This window comes from Belonocnema kinseyi, chromosome 3 (assembly GCF_010883055.1).
Source record: "Belonocnema kinseyi isolate 2016_QV_RU_SX_M_011 chromosome 3, B_treatae_v1, whole genome shotgun sequence".
NCBI lineage: Eukaryota > Metazoa > Arthropoda > Insecta > Hymenoptera > Cynipidae > Belonocnema > Belonocnema kinseyi.
This window is the reverse complement of record NC_046659.1, coordinates 84,722,549-84,740,057: the sequence shown is the minus strand read 5'-3', so window position 1 is coordinate 84,740,057 and position 17,509 is coordinate 84,722,549. Positions and strand designations below refer to the sequence as shown.

Here is a 17,509-nt window from a genome sequence, read left to right as displayed (position 1 = left end):
AATAAAAGAAAAAAGTTCCCAGTTTGCGAAAATTTGTCATTTCTGGAAGCTAAAATAATTTTAACTAATAAAAAGTGAACGCCAAATTAGAGAAATCAAAGTGAAATTCTTAAATTTTAACCCTTTAAGAATCTTTAGAAGGGTTAAACTGCGAAAAAAATTTAATGCAAATTTTGCATTCAAACGCTCAATAATATACACTTATAAAATGTAAGCTACCGACACTTACCATTGAACCATTTTTTATTAAATGCTGATAAACTGCAAAATTTTTAAGTTTTGTAAATTTTACTGTTAAAAGATACAGATTCAGTTTTAAAAAATCCACATTATTTTCAATGTTCTAAATTGAAGAATGAATCAATACATTTGTAAATCTTCCAAATTAAATCCTTTCAAGCAATTTTAAGCTAAAACATTAAAAATCCGAATTTAAATTATTTCAGTTTTAAGTACTTTCAAATCAATAATTTTGCAATTGTTATTTATACATCAAAATGTGTTTTTACTTTGAAATACTTTGAAATATTTTTTTAAAATTAGTTTTTGAAAATAAAAAATAATTTTAAATTGTCACAAGATCAAGAAAAAATTTGCATTATCAAAATCTTTAAATAGCTGATAACTGATCAATAGATTCGAATTTTTCCTAAAGTTTTAATAAATCTTGCAAACTTACAAAAATTGTCAAGTCTTCCAGATTTGTTTTGGATAATTTTGTGTCTCTTTTTAAATATTCTTTTGAAATTAATGTTTCAAAATAAAAAATTTTCAATTTGTCTAGGAATCTTGTTCTTATCAAACCTATATTTATATAAATATTATTGGTTTCAATTTTTTAAAATTACGGGTCTAGTACAATCATCATTTGAAATTTTGCGAAATTTTTGTACCAAAATCTACCGTAGAATATAGGAATAAAAATTCGAAAACGATCTTAACAATTTAGTAAAATACTATAGAGATTTAACTTTAAAATTAGCCAAAAAACTATCAAAAATTTTAATTACTATCGACAAAATTATCTATGAGTCCAAAATTTAAAAGTCTTCGACTATTATTTCCTTTTTAACAAAGTATTATTTTAATTTAATTATCTTTATTACATGTTATATTGAATATAATTTTATTTCAAGGCAGAATTATACAAAAATCATCATTAATTAACTAGCTTACATCCCTTTTAGGTAAATCATAGCTAAAAATACAATCTTGTGCATATTATTCGAGGGGGAAAAAATGTGCAATGGCTATTTCGTATTTTGAAGTCGATAAATATGTATACAAATTTTGTTTTGTTTCATAAAGATTAGGACCTATTTCTCAATAAGTCAAAAATATTTTATAGAGATGAAGGAATTTTTTAACATTTATTTTGTATTTTTTCGAATTCGAAAGCAAAGAAAATTAATTTTCAGGCACCCTATTTTACATGCTCATAAAAAAAAATTTGTTTACAAGCATCATTTTTCATACTACGGAACCATTATAATATTACGCTTTTTTTTAAACAGTGGACAAATATTGCGTTTGGTATTTATTGCACTTTTAGCAAGAGAGATGAATTTTTAACTAAACAGTTGAATTTCCATCGAAACAAAATTATCTTCTACCAAAATTAAGATTTTTCATAAAATACATGAATTCTCAACCAAATAGTTGAGTTTTCAACTAAAAAAGATCTGTTTTTAACAAAAAATGGAATACATTTTTTGTTATAAAAATTAATTTTCCACAAAAAAAACCAGGGATTATTTTTTAATTAAAATGATAAATTTTCAAGTGAAATAGATGAATTTTCAAACACAAAGATCAATTTAAAAAAAGAGTTTTTCGACCGAGCAGTTTTCTAAAGTTAGTAAAATAATATCGATTTTAGTGCAATTCTGCATTTTTATAAGTTTTGATTAATTATTCTGATATCATTAAATTTAAAAACGTATATAATGTGTATATAATTTTATTTTATTGTCCAAGGCAGAATTATACAAAAATCGCCATTAAAATCTATTAAAATAGATGAATTTTTTAAAAAGAGTTTAACTTTTAACTAATTTTTAAAAACATTTTTAAAGAAAGTTAGGAATTTTTAATTCAAATAATGAATCTTCAGCTGGAATGTTTGAATGTACCATCGAAAAGATCAATTTTCAACTAAAATGATGAATCTTTAACTAAAATAATTGAATTTTTAGCCAAAAAGAATAATTTTCAACCAAGAAAATTAATTTCTGTAAAAAGAGATGAATTTTAAATTAAAACATATTGTTTTTTAACCAAACATTAAATAGTTTAACTTTAAGTAAAAAAAATTGATGCTAGCCCAAAGAGATGAATTTTAAATAAAAACGATGAACCTTTAATAAAAAAAAAATATAATAAAAAGAGTTAGCTTTCAACCAAGTAATTAAATTTTCATTAAAAAAGGAAAGATGAATTGCAAATGAAAAATTTAGTGGTTGATATTTCATCAAAAACTTAAAAATTTTTTATACAAAACAGTTCAATTCAATTAAAAATATACGATTTTTCAACATGAGTTGAATTTTAAACTAAGTAAGATTTTTCTGTCAAGGGACAGATAAAATTGCAAACAACACATTTTCAACAGAATACATGAATCTTTCGAGTAGACACCCTGATAAAGATTTATAGAAAGAAAAGATAAACATTGTCTTTTACTTGCCTTCTTCTTCAATTTCTTCTAAATATTTCTTCTGCAATCTGATGCGCTTTTCTTGCGCAGTCTCTTCCTCAGACTCATCGGAAAGTTCCTCGAGCTTCCCCCTTAAAGGTTGTATAATATAATATAACATGAGTCGGAAAAAATTAACATTGTATAAATAATTTTAAAATAACGTTTACCTTCTTTTTTGTTCAGCAAATTCTTCATCACTGCTCGCAATACTTTCATCGTCGTCATGTTTAGAGTATTTCCCGCCTTTGTTTTTGCCTTTTGAAGTAAAGTTTTTTGAGTTGCCAGCAGGGCCATTCGACTGAAATAATATTTCTCACATAAACCTACTATATATTCACAATCTTTTTGAAATGAATTTCTAATCAAAATATTATAATGAATACTGTTTGAAGTTAGCCAGACACTAAACAATGCAATTCAAGCCAAATAAGAATTTTACATTTTACATTTGGCGTAAATAAATCAATGTATACTGGTATAATTCAGTCTATGAACATTTTATATTTCTAGCACACCTGAAAAATTAAGGTTAGTTAACAGTTAGAGGATTTATTCCATAAAACATGGAAATAATAATTAACATTTTCCACTTTTTAAATTATTTCAATAATTCTTTACAATATAATCAGTATTTGGTCTATTTTATAACAAATAATTCCTAACCTCAAAAAATCACAAATGACAGAACGTACAATTAATGACAATGTATAATAAGTTTTACCTTTCGTTTGAGCTTCCCACGTTCTCGATTACTTGGTATGAAGAATGACATCTTTTACTATAACTTGAACAGAGTTTTAATTACGTTATTTTCTGTTTTACAGTTAAGTTAAAACGGCATGGCAGACAGGCAGCATGCATGGATCACATGGGTTTTATATTTAGAGACTGCGCATGCGTTAATGTGAGTACTGGTAAGTGCGCGCTTTTTTGAAATTATTAAATGTGCAAATCAAATAGTGTTCCGCGTTTTACCCGTTAAGCGTTTGAAAAAGTCAAATAATTTCTATTTGCAACCGTTTAGACATGTAACTACAAGAAAATCCAACTTTTTTTGTTCTCGTAAATTCTTTTTGATTCAGAAGTCTACTATTACATTTTCCGTTGAGACTGTTTGAATGACTTAAAGGGAATAGTTTGTTTAGGCAACAAAAATTGTTTAAATAATTTAAAAAAATATTAAACAAGACATATCACTCTTGAAATTCATCAGCTGTGTTCACAGGCGAAAGAATGGGTTAAATAAATAATCATTGTTTAAAAAAGGGGCCTGGGTGGTTAGAATACAGAATTATTAGGTGGAAATTATTATTCCTTGAAAATTTCTTAAGAGGTGAGTAACATTTAATTTACAAAAAGTTGCTTCTTTTTTTCATTTTTTCGAAAACCGAAGGGGTGAAGTCAGACAGGGTACTTGAAAATTCGGTTAGGGTACGGGGTAAAGTTGGCTAGCTATAGTATCGGGTAAAGTTGACTGGGGTACGCGGTAAAGTCGGCTAAGGGACGGGGTAAAGTTGACCTGGGTATGGGGTAAATTTGGCTAAGGGACAGGGTAAAATTGACTAGGCCGGGGTGAATTCGGTTAAAGTATATCTTAAAGTCGTGACGGACGGACACACGACCGGAACTATCCGGGTTTCAGGCCGAGGCGAGGTCACGAAACCCAAACAATCCGAAAAACAATCCAAAGTAGAATTCTTGGACCACTGGTACCCCGGTATCCTTCAAATCTGCATCTTAAAATCATTTGCATTTATGCAACCATTTGTCCTATTGGGAAAAATGAAATGAAAGAAATATTGGTCCACAGTACAAGTATTTATTTATTCTGTACAAAAGTTGAGTTATAAAATATCATGTCCCATTTTAGGTCTTGCTCTTATTCTTGTATACCATTCTGTCTTGAGTTCGTTTCGTATAACAATAGCGCCACGCGAAGCTCGCCGGGAAACGAAAGAGATTGGAACGCATTGTGATTCGTTTCTCTATCAAACGTATAATTACACTTTCCGCGATAATCATCCACTATTTTCGAAATCTGCGATCTAATAATTCGTCTATTTTATTCACAACGACTTACCGCAGATAATTTCTACACGTGAGCACGCGTTGTACCTTCGCATGGACCTTAGACTCGTTGCATATGTATTTGCCATCAAACGACTTCTTTTTTTATTTTTATCCACTTTAACAATTATTACAAGAACGAATGAAGATTACATTCTGCTACTGAGTGCCTCGGTGTATTTAAAACGAGTGTAGGCCTTTTTTCGGTGTAAGCAACCAACTCCTACGGATCCTCCTATGCCCTTGATAAGGTTTTTCTTTGGTATGAATTTCCCCCCTAATTTACCATTTACGTAAACGCACGAAACATTTTAATTCGCAGTATTTAAATCGTTCAAATTTATGGATTAAACAAAAATCAGTTGCTAGTTAAATGAAGAGTCAGAAAAGTGCTTACGCTTTTTTCGCTTAAATTGAACTCTTTTCGCGCTTAATTATAAAAAATGTGTGATAACAACCATTAATAATAATTATTGATTATCTCATGAAACTTGCAAGTCATAAAAGCATGGGCGAAGCCCAAGCCTATTTAATCGTCATCTACCCTTTTTGGTCTACCCCTACCAACAAATTTCCCCTCACGCAGCTGTGGGATTGCCAGACTGCTGCTGTCGACCCTTGCCAACAGGAGGTTTCTTTATACCTAATGAGGAATAAAATGTGAAACCTAAACGTTTTTTAATTTTGTAATTAGTCATTTAGAAATATTCTATTCGAAACCTACTTTTTTGGGATATTGCCATGATATGTTATTTGTCTTAATAGTAATATTTTAAATTTCTGACAGATTTCATTATGTAAATTCTAAGCCTAATTTATAGAAGTACTATTTTTATATTTTATTATCGTATGAATGAATTTTCAATAAATTTGTTGATTACATTTATTAAATTAGAGTTGCTAGAATTCTAGATAATTTTGATCTCCAGATTCCATTCTTGAAAATTTTTTAAATTATTAACATTTTTGTAGAAACTGTTGATGTAAGTTGTTAGCTTTAGGGTCAGGTAAATTGAAACTAATTAAGTTGTTTCAAACTTGCATCAACAATTTCATCAACATTTATTTTCGAGGGTCAATACAATCCCACAGCGATAACTATTAACATTTTTTTAACTATTCCAGTTTTTTTAATTTGGAATAATTTTTAGTTCCTACTTTTTTAAAATGTGAATTTAACTTATTGCAAAGTAAACAAATTCATTCTTCTGTTCTGTTGATAATCAATAATTTCGGTCGTTTTCAAAGTCGAATCGTTTCTAGTTGAAATCTTAATTATTATATATCAACAATATTGAAACTTTCATTTGAAAATTATACCAAACAGTACGATTGAAATACCAATGAGTTGTTTAGAGAATGCCGGGGTGAGATAGGACACTGGGGTAAAATGGGACACTCGATTTTCTAATAAGTTATATGGTTTTAAGAATCTTTCTTTTTAGGAATAGGCAGAAAAACTGATACACCAGTTCTCAAAAAAAAGAGAAATAAAAAATATTAAATAATACAAGAATAAAGTAATGTTGAAATTTTAGGTAGTGGTTTCTGTTATTGTAAGGTAATTTGACATGGAAATTAAAAAGTGAAAATATCAAAATATATTTTTTTTTTTATAACGCTTGTTGTGAAGTATAATTATTCAAATTCAATTTATTAACCGAGTTATATGCAATTTTTGAAGACTAGTGTTTAATATTTAGATATTAATGAAAAGTACAATTTTAGGGCAGAACGGTACATAACACTGAAATGAGATGGCACACTTAAATTATTTATCATTCTTCAATATAAAAAAAAAGGATTTTTCAAGTTATTTTGTGTACATTAACATTCAATATATTTTTTGCATGCATACATCATTATCAGCATTACAATTTTTTGAAAATGACATAAAATATACTTTATTTAATTACGAAGAAATGTTTTTAAATATTTTGATATACTGCTACCGTTTGTAAGAGGTAATTCATATTTAACAGAATTTTGTAAATTCCAGGAACATTTGAAAAAAATCTCGACATTAAAATATTAAAGGCACAAAAAATTAAATTCTTGCAAATTATAATTTTTCGTTCTAATCGCTGTATTTAAATAAAAATTAAAGCTTCATTAATATTTACACAAAAAATAGAAAAATAAATAACTAAAAGGTTCAACTTCCCACGAAATATCCTTATATAAAATACTAAAATCGTGCAATGTTACACTTAAATTTTATAATATAGAACTTGATCTTTGAATTTCCAATCTATCAGCATTTATCGGGTTTCTTGGTTTCTTTTGGTATTTTTCCAGATAAATAGTGTCCCCTTTTACATCAGGACATGTCCTGTTCTGCCCCAAAATTTTACTTTTCATTTATACTTCAATATTAAACACTCGTTTTGAAGCATTTCATAAAACTCGGTTATTATATTAAATTCCAATAATTAATCTTTACAACAAGTGTTATAAAAAAAAGAGATTTTAATGACATTTTCATTAATTAATCACCATTTCAAGTTACTTAAAAATAATAGAAATCACTTCCTATTATTATATTTAAACATTAATATATTCTTGTATTATTTAATTTTTTCTTTCTTCATAACGATTAAAAAATCGGGTTTTCAATCTTACCCCTGTATCCCGTCCCGCCTGATCTCATCTAAGAGTTAAAAATTAAAATCATAATATTTTAAAAGATTTTTTTCTAAACTAGAAAATATCGTATAATAAATACGGACGACATTGGAAAATAGTAGAATTAGTGGCATTTTTTTAGTGTATTATAGAAAAATTCGCAACTGAAAATTAGGTATTTTACAACTGAGTGTTCCTGCATTTATTATCATTTTACGAAACAGATTTCTAACAGTACACTTCAGATAATTTTCAACTTGTCAAGAAAAGTAACATTTCGTTGGAATCGCAAGAAAGCTTAGATTTGAAATATATTATCTCTAAATTACTAACAGCAAAATTAATATTTTGTTCTGTTTTTAATTTTATTTGTCATTAAGTACGAAGGGCCCACGCTGGCAAGGGCCATTGAAAGCATCATGGCGGTCGCTCGGCTGCGTGAGGGGCAGTTGTTTAGTAGGGGACAGTCCAAAGAGAATTACGCTTTCCCATCCATAGAAATTCGTTTTCATATGAATGGCACGGAAGTTTTTAATTATTATTTTAAAAGACGGTTGTGAGACTTATAGAGGAATTAACGAAATAGATAGGTTCTTATTTTGAGTTGCATATTCTCGCTTTTCTTCCGTTCGTTGCAGAGTTTATTTTCCCACGACGTCGCTCTTTAAATACAGAAACATGAGAGCTTCCATAAAGATAAGTTTAAATGCCTAAGGTCTTATTTCAAAGTGATGGTAAATTAAAAAAATGATAGCATATAATCCGATGGAACCTTCAATCATAGCCAAGATGAAAATTCTGAATTCTCTTATTTAATAAAAACTTTTTTCGTTGAAATTAGACCGATAATTAAATTGCATTAAACATCAATAAAGATTTGATGTTTTGTCAAAATACTAAATGCGACTTATGTCTAATAATGAAACAAATAATGTTATCGATTCATAAAATATTTTGAAATTTTATTTAAAAAAGAATTTTACAAATTCAAATGTGATTTTTTTCCTTTCTGACTCTTCAGAAATTACAAATACCGCCAATTTTTCAAAATGAAATTTTTACAATCACGCGTTTTTTTATGACATTCGCCTTGTCAGTACAAAAAATAATACATCGACCTGTAAATTTTTCATAAAACAGAATTTGGTATATATTCTCATTCGCAATTTTCTAAAACTTTCACACAATTTAATTAAACAAAGTGACTTTTGACACTTAAAAATATTTAAGAAATAAAAATTTCTGAACTATCCCAAATTATTTGAAGAGCGACGGCATGGAACTTATTTTTTTTTTATTTTGTGTATAAATACAATGTCGATTTTACGAACGTACGAGGACTCGTTGAATATATTTTTCGCGTCTCCAGATATCTTTTGTACTTACAAAGACGATTCATGTAAGGTACTTTAGAACCCACAATGTACCAATAATATCATCCGGCGTTTTACTTTCGTTTCTATCGATATAATTGTTATATCGATATACATGTACAATATACCTATAATATTTGTGTAACGTCGGTCATTTTACACGCCTTTTGAGCCTGAAAAATAATTATTGTGTACGTTGCACTCCTTGAAATTATAATATTAATTAATAATTTCGTTTCTCTTGTTTTTCACTTTCCATGAATGAGTGTGGTGTTAGGGTGGTTCAAAAATTTTACTTTCGATTTTTGGTGATCGATTCCCTCCAATATGTTCGTTTTTCAAACAAAAAATTCCATATATTTTTTGTTTAAATAGGGTAAAGAAGTATTTGATATTATCTTTTTGTAAATTAAAGCTTAGTCATCTCTTGAGGAACGTTTAAGGAATAATTTCCACTCAATAATTTTGATGGTGATACAACCCAACCCCCTTGTATTGTTTTTATTTGTTTAAACAATTATGATTTGTTTCAACTATTTTTTTCAAGAGTACTATTTTTTAAACATATATCCCCATTATTCAGAAAAGTTTTAATTGTTTAATTTTTTTCAACCAAACAGTGAAAAGTTATTTTTTTCTGGAATTAATAACACAATTAACAAATGTTCAAACTATTGATTTTTAAGGATATTTGGAGACTGTTTCAACAATTTTCAGTTGTTTAAACAATTTTTTCATCCTATAAATCGTGAGAAGTTATAATTTTCTGTAATCTTATTAATTACGCAGGTAATGAATGTTAGGACTGTTATTTTTTGCGAAAGACAGTTTGCAATGATTTAACCAATTAATATCAGTTGCTGCCCCTATTCGTAGGTAAAACGCAGAAAATTCTAGTTTTTTTTTTCTCTACACTATGTCATTTATTAATCAGTATGTTATTTTATCAAAGAAATCAGTCTGGAAAAATAACTGTCCCTAACTTATATACAAAAAAATTGTAAACAAAATTAAGATATAAGTTCTTAAATAAGAAAATACTGAATAATAAGCGACGTAGTATGAAAAATAAAAAAAATACTAGAATTTTGTCCACCCTTCCTATGGAAAGGCGCAAGTGAATAATTATCAATTTAAAATAAATATAACTCCTAATTAACTGCATTATTAATAATTACCAAAAATATATGAAACATACATTAAACAAAAATACTTTATCCCAAAAATAAGAACTTTTTATGATTTACAGCCGAAAAATTGTTTAAACAATTTAAAACCAGGTAAAAAATACTTGGAAACTTGTCAATTATTGAATAAAAAAAATTTATGTTGAAAAAGTACTAAAAAATACTGCCTTTAACATGCATTTTACATAAAAGTGCTATTTTGCATTTTTAGGGCATTTTTCGGACACAATACAAGAAAGTTGGGGGGGGGTCAAAATACAAAAACAATCGGGTGAAAATTATTCCTTAAACATTTCTAAAGAGATGCCGAAACTTTAATTTACAAAAAGTGGATAAAAAGTACATCATTTTTCAAATTTTGCGAATTCCGAGCTTTTTCCATTAAAAACCCCATGTTAATCTCAAAAGCCTGGGGCTACGGGTGACTGTTGACCGATTAAACAAAAAAAAAACCTAAGGCATTTCTTTCTCCGGAAAACGAACAAATTGGGGGGATCGATCACTAAAAATCGAAAGTCCAATTTTTACAGATATAAATTTGGACCACCCAAAGTGGTGTACTATGAGAAGTACGTCTGTCTGCCTGCCTGTATGAGAATTGATTAACGTATTGTGTAAGATTATTGGCAAAATTTTTTTGTTGATTATGTCTTTTCCTGTTTTCCCCAGTTAAACGCTATTTCGCTACAATGGACTACCTTTATGAACTCTACACTACTTTGCATTGTATGTATTGTATGAACGACATAATGTACTTGTATGTGCTTACGTGGGCACACGCAAACTCTATGGAGTCCCTGTTTACGGAATTACACGCAGCCTGCATTCTCCGATTGCAATAAACCCAGGAAGAGTGCCACTGAATATGCAAACTTTACTCGGAGTCTAATACTGGCATAATCGCCATAATTTTGCAAAAAAGAAATCAACTTAAACCATTATGTACCGTAAACTGGGGCTAAGAGGCGCATATGTGGGGAAAAGCGGCACACCTTGAATTCTGCATTTAAATTTTAAAACGCGATATTTCTTCTTCTAGGTTTTGCAATTGATGTTTTACAATTGTTAGTTGCAAGACCTCATATGTTTTACCTTGAAGAAGCAAATATCGCATTGAGGGACTTAGAAACAAGGGTGCACCGCTTTCCATAACATATGCCGCTTATCCCCAGTTTACGGTTATCACCATAATTTTATAGAAAAATAATAAGGTGATTTATCGGTATACTTTATAGTTAATATATTTAACATTTTGCCTTAGATCAAAATTAATAAGAAATATTTCGGAAATTTCAAGTTTGGTATAATAATATCGTGCTGGTGCGAATGCTGTTTGAATTAAATATTTAGTGCATATCGGGAAATTCAGTGAATTTCAAAATGGATTAAAAAACACATTTAATCATAAATTATGAAGGATTGATAGTTTTAAATTTTGTATTAAAAATAAATTTCAATGAATTCGAGAATTAATTTTATGCATCAACCTCATACAATTAAATTCACAATAATTTCGAAATTAATGATTAGTGCAATAATTATAATAATTATTATAATTGATTTAATTTTTGCTTAAAGGAATTAATAATAATTTCCCTGAACTGAATACAAAATAATTTTTTACTCATTTTTTTAAATATAAAAGTACGAAAATTTTGCCTGGTATTCTTTGTAATGTTTAACTAACGCATTTAAAAACAATTTCAAATAAAAGTCGAAGTGCCAAATTATAGTCATTTTCAAAAAAATATAGTCTAAATTTAATTGAAATATTTTTCAATTAAATATTCTCTAGAAAAGCCATAGGTGCTTAATTATTTTGCACAGTTAAATATTTAGTTTGGAATTCCAAAATCTGTATGAACTGAAATATTAAAAATCCATTTTCGCCTTGTTTGTAAATATTTTACAATATACAAAGCGGATCATGTATGCAAAATATAATTTTTAAGGGCAATAAGCGTATTTTGCCACTTATTTGTATTAAAATTCATTTTTAATATTATCAAATAGGAACCAAATAAATAGAAATTTAGAAAAAATTAATCAAAAAGTTTCTAGGGGTTACCCACTGATTATTTTGACATACTTCTGAACTCAAAAGAATTTAAGTAAATTTAATAATATTCAAAGAATTCAGCTACATGAATTCGAGCAGAATTGAAGCAACTAAAGCAAAAAATATAAAAACTCAAACGAATTAAAAAGAATCCAAAAATTACGAAATATTTAATTGAATGCAGAAGAATGCAATGTAATTTAGAGGTAAATTTAAAGAATCTAAGAGAATTTAAATGTTCAAAGAATTCAACCACAATCATTCATGTGAAATTGAAGCCAATTCAAAAGATTTTAATCAATTTAAAAGCATTCTAAGAATAAGAAAATTCAATTTAATTAAAATGGTGAAGAAAAAATAAAAGAATTGACAAAATTCAAGTGATTTCAAAACAACTTAAAAATTAGATTGGATTCAAAAGAAGGCAATGTACTTTAGAGGAATTTGAATTTAGTTCAGAATATTAAATAATTGAATCGTTTAGATATTGACTTTCGATTTTTAATCAGACATTTTTAACTAATTCATAGATTTAGACATAAATTATGTAAAATTTACTAAGTGTCCCAGTACTTAAAATTCAAAGTAAAATTTCAAAGAATCCGAGAGATGAAAAATATTCAAAAAATTCAACTACAGTTTTACAGTTGTTTATTCTGAAGAACCTGATAAAATTCAAAAGAACTCAAGTAAATTAAAAAGAATTAAAAGATTTAATTAGATGCAAAAGAATGGAATGGAATTTGGAAAAAATAATAGATTTTAGAAGAATTTGAATTAATTAAGTACTGACTTTTCTTTCTAATCAGACAGTTTAAAATAATTATTATATTTAGAGAGAATTTGTTAAAAATGTAGCAGGTATTACTTTAGTACTAACGGTAAATTTTCAAAAAATCAATGAGTATTTACAATATAGAAGGAATTTAAATACATGGGTTTTAGTGCGATTGAAGCCGATTCAGAGGATTTTTATAAAATACAAAAGAAGCCAAGTAAATAAAAAAGAAATCAAAGAATAAAAAAATAGTCGAATTCAAATGGAATTGAAACTGATACAAAGAATTTAAAAAATGCAATTGAATTAAAAAGAATTCAAAGAATTAAAAAATTCTATTGGATTCAGAAGAATGGAATGGAATTTCTCAATTGTATTTCTAGAAATAAAATAGAATTTAGAAGAATTCGAGTGAACTCAGTTCAGAATAATAACTACTCGATATTACCTAGTCGGTAGATTTCCAAAGAATCCAAAAGAATTACAAATATTTAATAAATTAAATTACATGAATTAAAGAGCAATTTAAGTGAATTCGGAAGAATCTAATAAAATTCAAAAGTACTGAAGTAAATGAAAATGAATTCAAAGAATTTAAAGATTTAATTGGATTCAGAAAAATAGAATAGAATTTAGAAGAATTAGATTGAATTTAGTTGAGAAAAATAAATTATTGAATTAGTTAAGTATAGACTTCTGCTTTCCAATCAGACATCTTTAACCAATTCTTACATTTCGATTTTAGAGAAAATTTATTTAAAATGTAGCATACGTATTTTTTCAGTGTTTAGAATTTAAGGTAAATTTTCAAAGAATCAAAAATAATTGCAAATATTTAATGAATTAAAGTACAATTGATGCAAATTCAGAAGAATTGAATAACATTCAAAAGAAACAAAGTCAATAAAAAATAATTAAAAGCATAACAAAATCAATTGAATTCAAATGGAATTGAAACGTATACAAAGAATTTAAAAAGTGCAAGTGAATTCAAAAGTATCCAAAGAATTAAAAAATTCAATTGGGAATAATAACTAATTCTAATAAAATTTTTAAAAAACTCAAGTAAATTGAAATGAATTCAAAGAATTTAAAGATTCAATTTAATTGAGAAAAATAGAATAGAATTTAAAAGAATTCGATTGAATTCAGTTGAGAATAATAATTAATTCAATTGGTTCAGTACTGACTTTTGCACTCCATTCATTTTTAATTAATTCTTAGATTTAGAGAGAAATTATTTAAAAAGTTGCAGGTATTACTTCAGTACGAAGCCAAGTAAATAAAAAAGAATTCAAAGAATAAAAAAAATCGATTCAATTTATATGGAATAGAAGCAAATGCAAAGAATTTAAGAAATGCAAGTGAATTCAAAAGAATCCGAAGAATATAAAAATTCAATTGGATTAAAAAAAAATAGAATAGAATTTAGCAGAATTCGAGTGAATTCCGTTCAGATTAACAACTAATTCCTAGATCCTAAGAGAAATTATTTAAAATACAATTAAATAAATAAATGTCAAAAAATTAAAAATATTGAATGAATTAAAGTACATGAATTAAAGTGGAATTGACGCCGATTCAAAAGAATTTAATAATATTAAAAATAATTCAAGCGAATTTAAAAGAATAAAAAATTTCACTAATTTTCTGAAGAATGGAACCAAATTAAAAAAGTCAATTACATTCAGAAGAATGGAATCGAAAGTTAGAAGAATTCGAGTGAATTCAGATGATAGAGATCATTTAAAACGTAAAGAATTCGAAATATATTGAACGAATTCAACAAAAAAAAAAAAAAAAAAAACAGGTTTAAACCTGAATTGAGTAGTGGTTGAACCCTCGCAAATCTAAAATTTTTCTGACCTACTTAAAAACAATTGATGAAAGATTTAAAGTTGCATTTTGGATAATATTCGCTAACTAGAAATGAGTGCCTAGCGATATGCAACTGAACATACATCGCTGCATCCGCAGAATCAGCCCGTTTGGCACTGAGCCTGGGAAAAAATGAATATTTACCAAAGCATGCTATGCATTAATCGAATTATGTCTTTATGCCTTCAGTAGAATAAATATCCGTTACCAATCGAAGTGAACACTTTTAAATGGAATGAGTGCGGGCCGCGCATAATCCGCGATCATGAACGCAAATGTGGAGTGATACCGGTTATAAAATAATATTATTCAATGTGAGAGAATTCATGACCTGGCTAAGTGTGGCTGTACACGACGTTCTCCTTTACCTAGTACAATTGCATGTTACGAATAATAATCATAGTTAATAATAATCACTTTGTTCCATTTTAAAAGTCTTAGACATCAACGTACATTTACGTTTATAATAAATCGTTATTAGAAACCTATCTCGTACCTATTATGTATTTCATATCCTGTTTTATAATTACTCATCGTTTTATTTACAAATCATCTACGAATCCTCCTGCCTTCTCATTAAATTCTTTTGCGCACTGACAACAATTCGAGTGCCGCGGTATATCCAACGTTGTCCAGGAAAAATATATGTATTCAGTGGAAAAATGGTATTTCCTATATACCGTGTAGACAATCTACCCCTTTGGCTTGGCATATTCAAATTCAGGATTTGAAAAACAAAAAGAGCAGAAAAAAACGTGAATCATGGTTGCGGAATGCAATTGGGATGTGGAAATTGGGGAACGAGGCGTGGACACTGCCACAATATTTTCCACCTTCATGTTAAAAATAATTAGTTTATTGACCGTCTTTTAATCCGGGTATATCTCACAAAATATTTACAACAATGAGCACGCAACGCATACTCGTAAATAATAGTGCGAATTCACAAAGAGCTTCAATTCAATACAAAAAAATACTATTAACTCTGCTCTGAAAACAAGTTTTAAACAGCTGTTTATATTCGCACTTTTATTTACGAGACTCAAGTTTTGGAAATTGAAAAATGCTGTCGAAGAATGGCATGCACCACGCCTCGTCGGATGAGATATGGAAGTAAAATAAAAAAGAAAATGCAGTGAATGACCTTGTCTATTTTCTATCAGTAGTTTGAGAGTCTAAATTAATGTTATACTGTATTTGCCTAGCGTCCATGTAAATGAAGAGCATTCACACAATGTTTCTCTGCTGTCTCGCTACTGAGTGTAATCAACAACCTTTTTTTTTTTTTGTTTTTCGTGTGGCTTTGACAAAAATCAACTAGTGGCTTCGGGTTACAGTGAAACGAATCAACTGAATCCCCATAAACATACTCGATTCCTTGAAAAATAAGTCACACAACGTGATCAAAGACAAATTATCTCATCTTCAACACAGAGAGTCGGGAACCCTGTTTCCTTGTCAAGAAAATAAAATTCTAATCAAAATACATGAAAATATCGAGAGAATATTCCAAGTTTTCTTTTTGATAAAATACTACAGCAACAACAAAAAAGGCGCGAAACAGGATACCCAACTTTCTACACAAAATCGTTCTATAATACAAATTAGATACAAAATAATTTTCATCCCTCAAGTTGGAGTAATTATCGATTGCTATTCGTCTCGCAGTTTGACCCTCACTTTACAAAATACATGACTAGAAGGCGTTTAGAAATCGAGAATGATTATGGCGATTTGTTACTCGCTCAAAAAGTGTACAGCATGTTCTGGAAAATAAATCGAAGGGGGAGGGAGGCGAGAAGGAGCTAATACTTAAGACTTACAATACTGCGATAGTATTAGAAACACATTTTTCGTTCAGCGTTTGCATCTTCAAAATCGGATATGATTGTGTTTTTGTAACTGAGACGCAGGTAGACGAGTGCATGAACATGAAACTGAGATGACTGACTATGAAAAACTTTAACGTGCAGAGATTCATCTAAGTCCTTCCACACATTCGTATTTACAGTAATTTCTTCCAGTAACGACTGCTTTTACGGCCTTTCAACAATTAGTTAATGACTTTATTCGCGAATTATTCGCTCGTACGCATTCACACTCACAAAGATCGTCGAGGAACCAAACCAACAAAAAAAAGAGCATATCTTGTTGAATTAACTAAAAAAAAAAAAAAACTTGTTGAATTATTCCTGGAGGTTTATACGTACGAGCGAGTTAAGTAATGCAAACATACACAAGTATCAATCGGCGGCAATAAATAAGTAACAAAAGAGTAAGAAAAGTAACAGAAAGGGCCAATTCACAAAGTAACTAGATAAATGCCTCGTTGGTTTTCACGTATAAAAAAAAAAATTAAGAAAAATACGGCGGATTTCGTTTCTCGTCGTATTGCAATTGATTCACTATTAAATTTCATATTTCACTAATAATTATAGAATATCGAGTGAATATTCGCATTACAATAATAATAGATAATAAATATAATACAGATCTATAGATAGAGTTCAGTATGATACAACTATAATACAAAATGTGTCGCCTTTTCGGGCACACATTCGACTCACACACTTTCATTCTTATTACTCTCGTTCGTTTTCTTTTCTTTACACACGCACGCGTTCGAAACACACAAAAGAAAAAGAAATATTGCGAAATTGACAGTCGCGGATTTCGTAATATTTTTCCTTGCTGCTCGAATTCGTTTATTCTCAACGACCATAAGACTCGGCATTATAACGTCCAAAGCGAATCGTTTTCGCCCTTGAAAAAAGATATTCGACGGCTATCACGTGGACGATGTGGCGCAATGAATTTTTGTTATACGCATCGGCGGCGGCTCTC

General features: G+C 28.6%; 1 protein-coding gene and 1 long non-coding RNA gene across 2 annotated transcripts in view; one reads left to right on the top strand and one right to left on the bottom strand.

Moving 5' to 3' along the window:
• LOC117168681 (U3 small nucleolar RNA-interacting protein 2) overlaps positions 1-3,558 on the bottom strand; it is a 14,583-nt gene extending 11,025 nt beyond the window's left edge. The window contains exons 1-3 of the mRNA XM_033354354.1: positions 3,420-3,558; positions 2,866-2,996; positions 2,687-2,787 (exon numbers count right to left, since the gene is read on the bottom strand). Of these exons, the coding sequence (XP_033210245.1) occupies positions 2,687-2,787; positions 2,866-2,996; positions 3,420-3,470 (283 nt within the window). The 5' untranslated portion in view covers positions 3,471-3,558. The remainder of the gene's footprint in view (positions 1-2,686; positions 2,788-2,865; positions 2,997-3,419) is intronic.
• LOC117168684 overlaps positions 1-17,509 on the top strand; it is a 100,939-nt gene that overhangs the window by 25,735 nt on the left and 57,695 nt on the right. Inside the window, exon 3 of the long non-coding RNA XR_004466538.1 lies at positions 3,523-3,612. This is a non-coding gene — a long non-coding RNA (uncharacterized LOC117168684). The remainder of the gene's footprint in view (positions 1-3,522; positions 3,613-17,509) is intronic.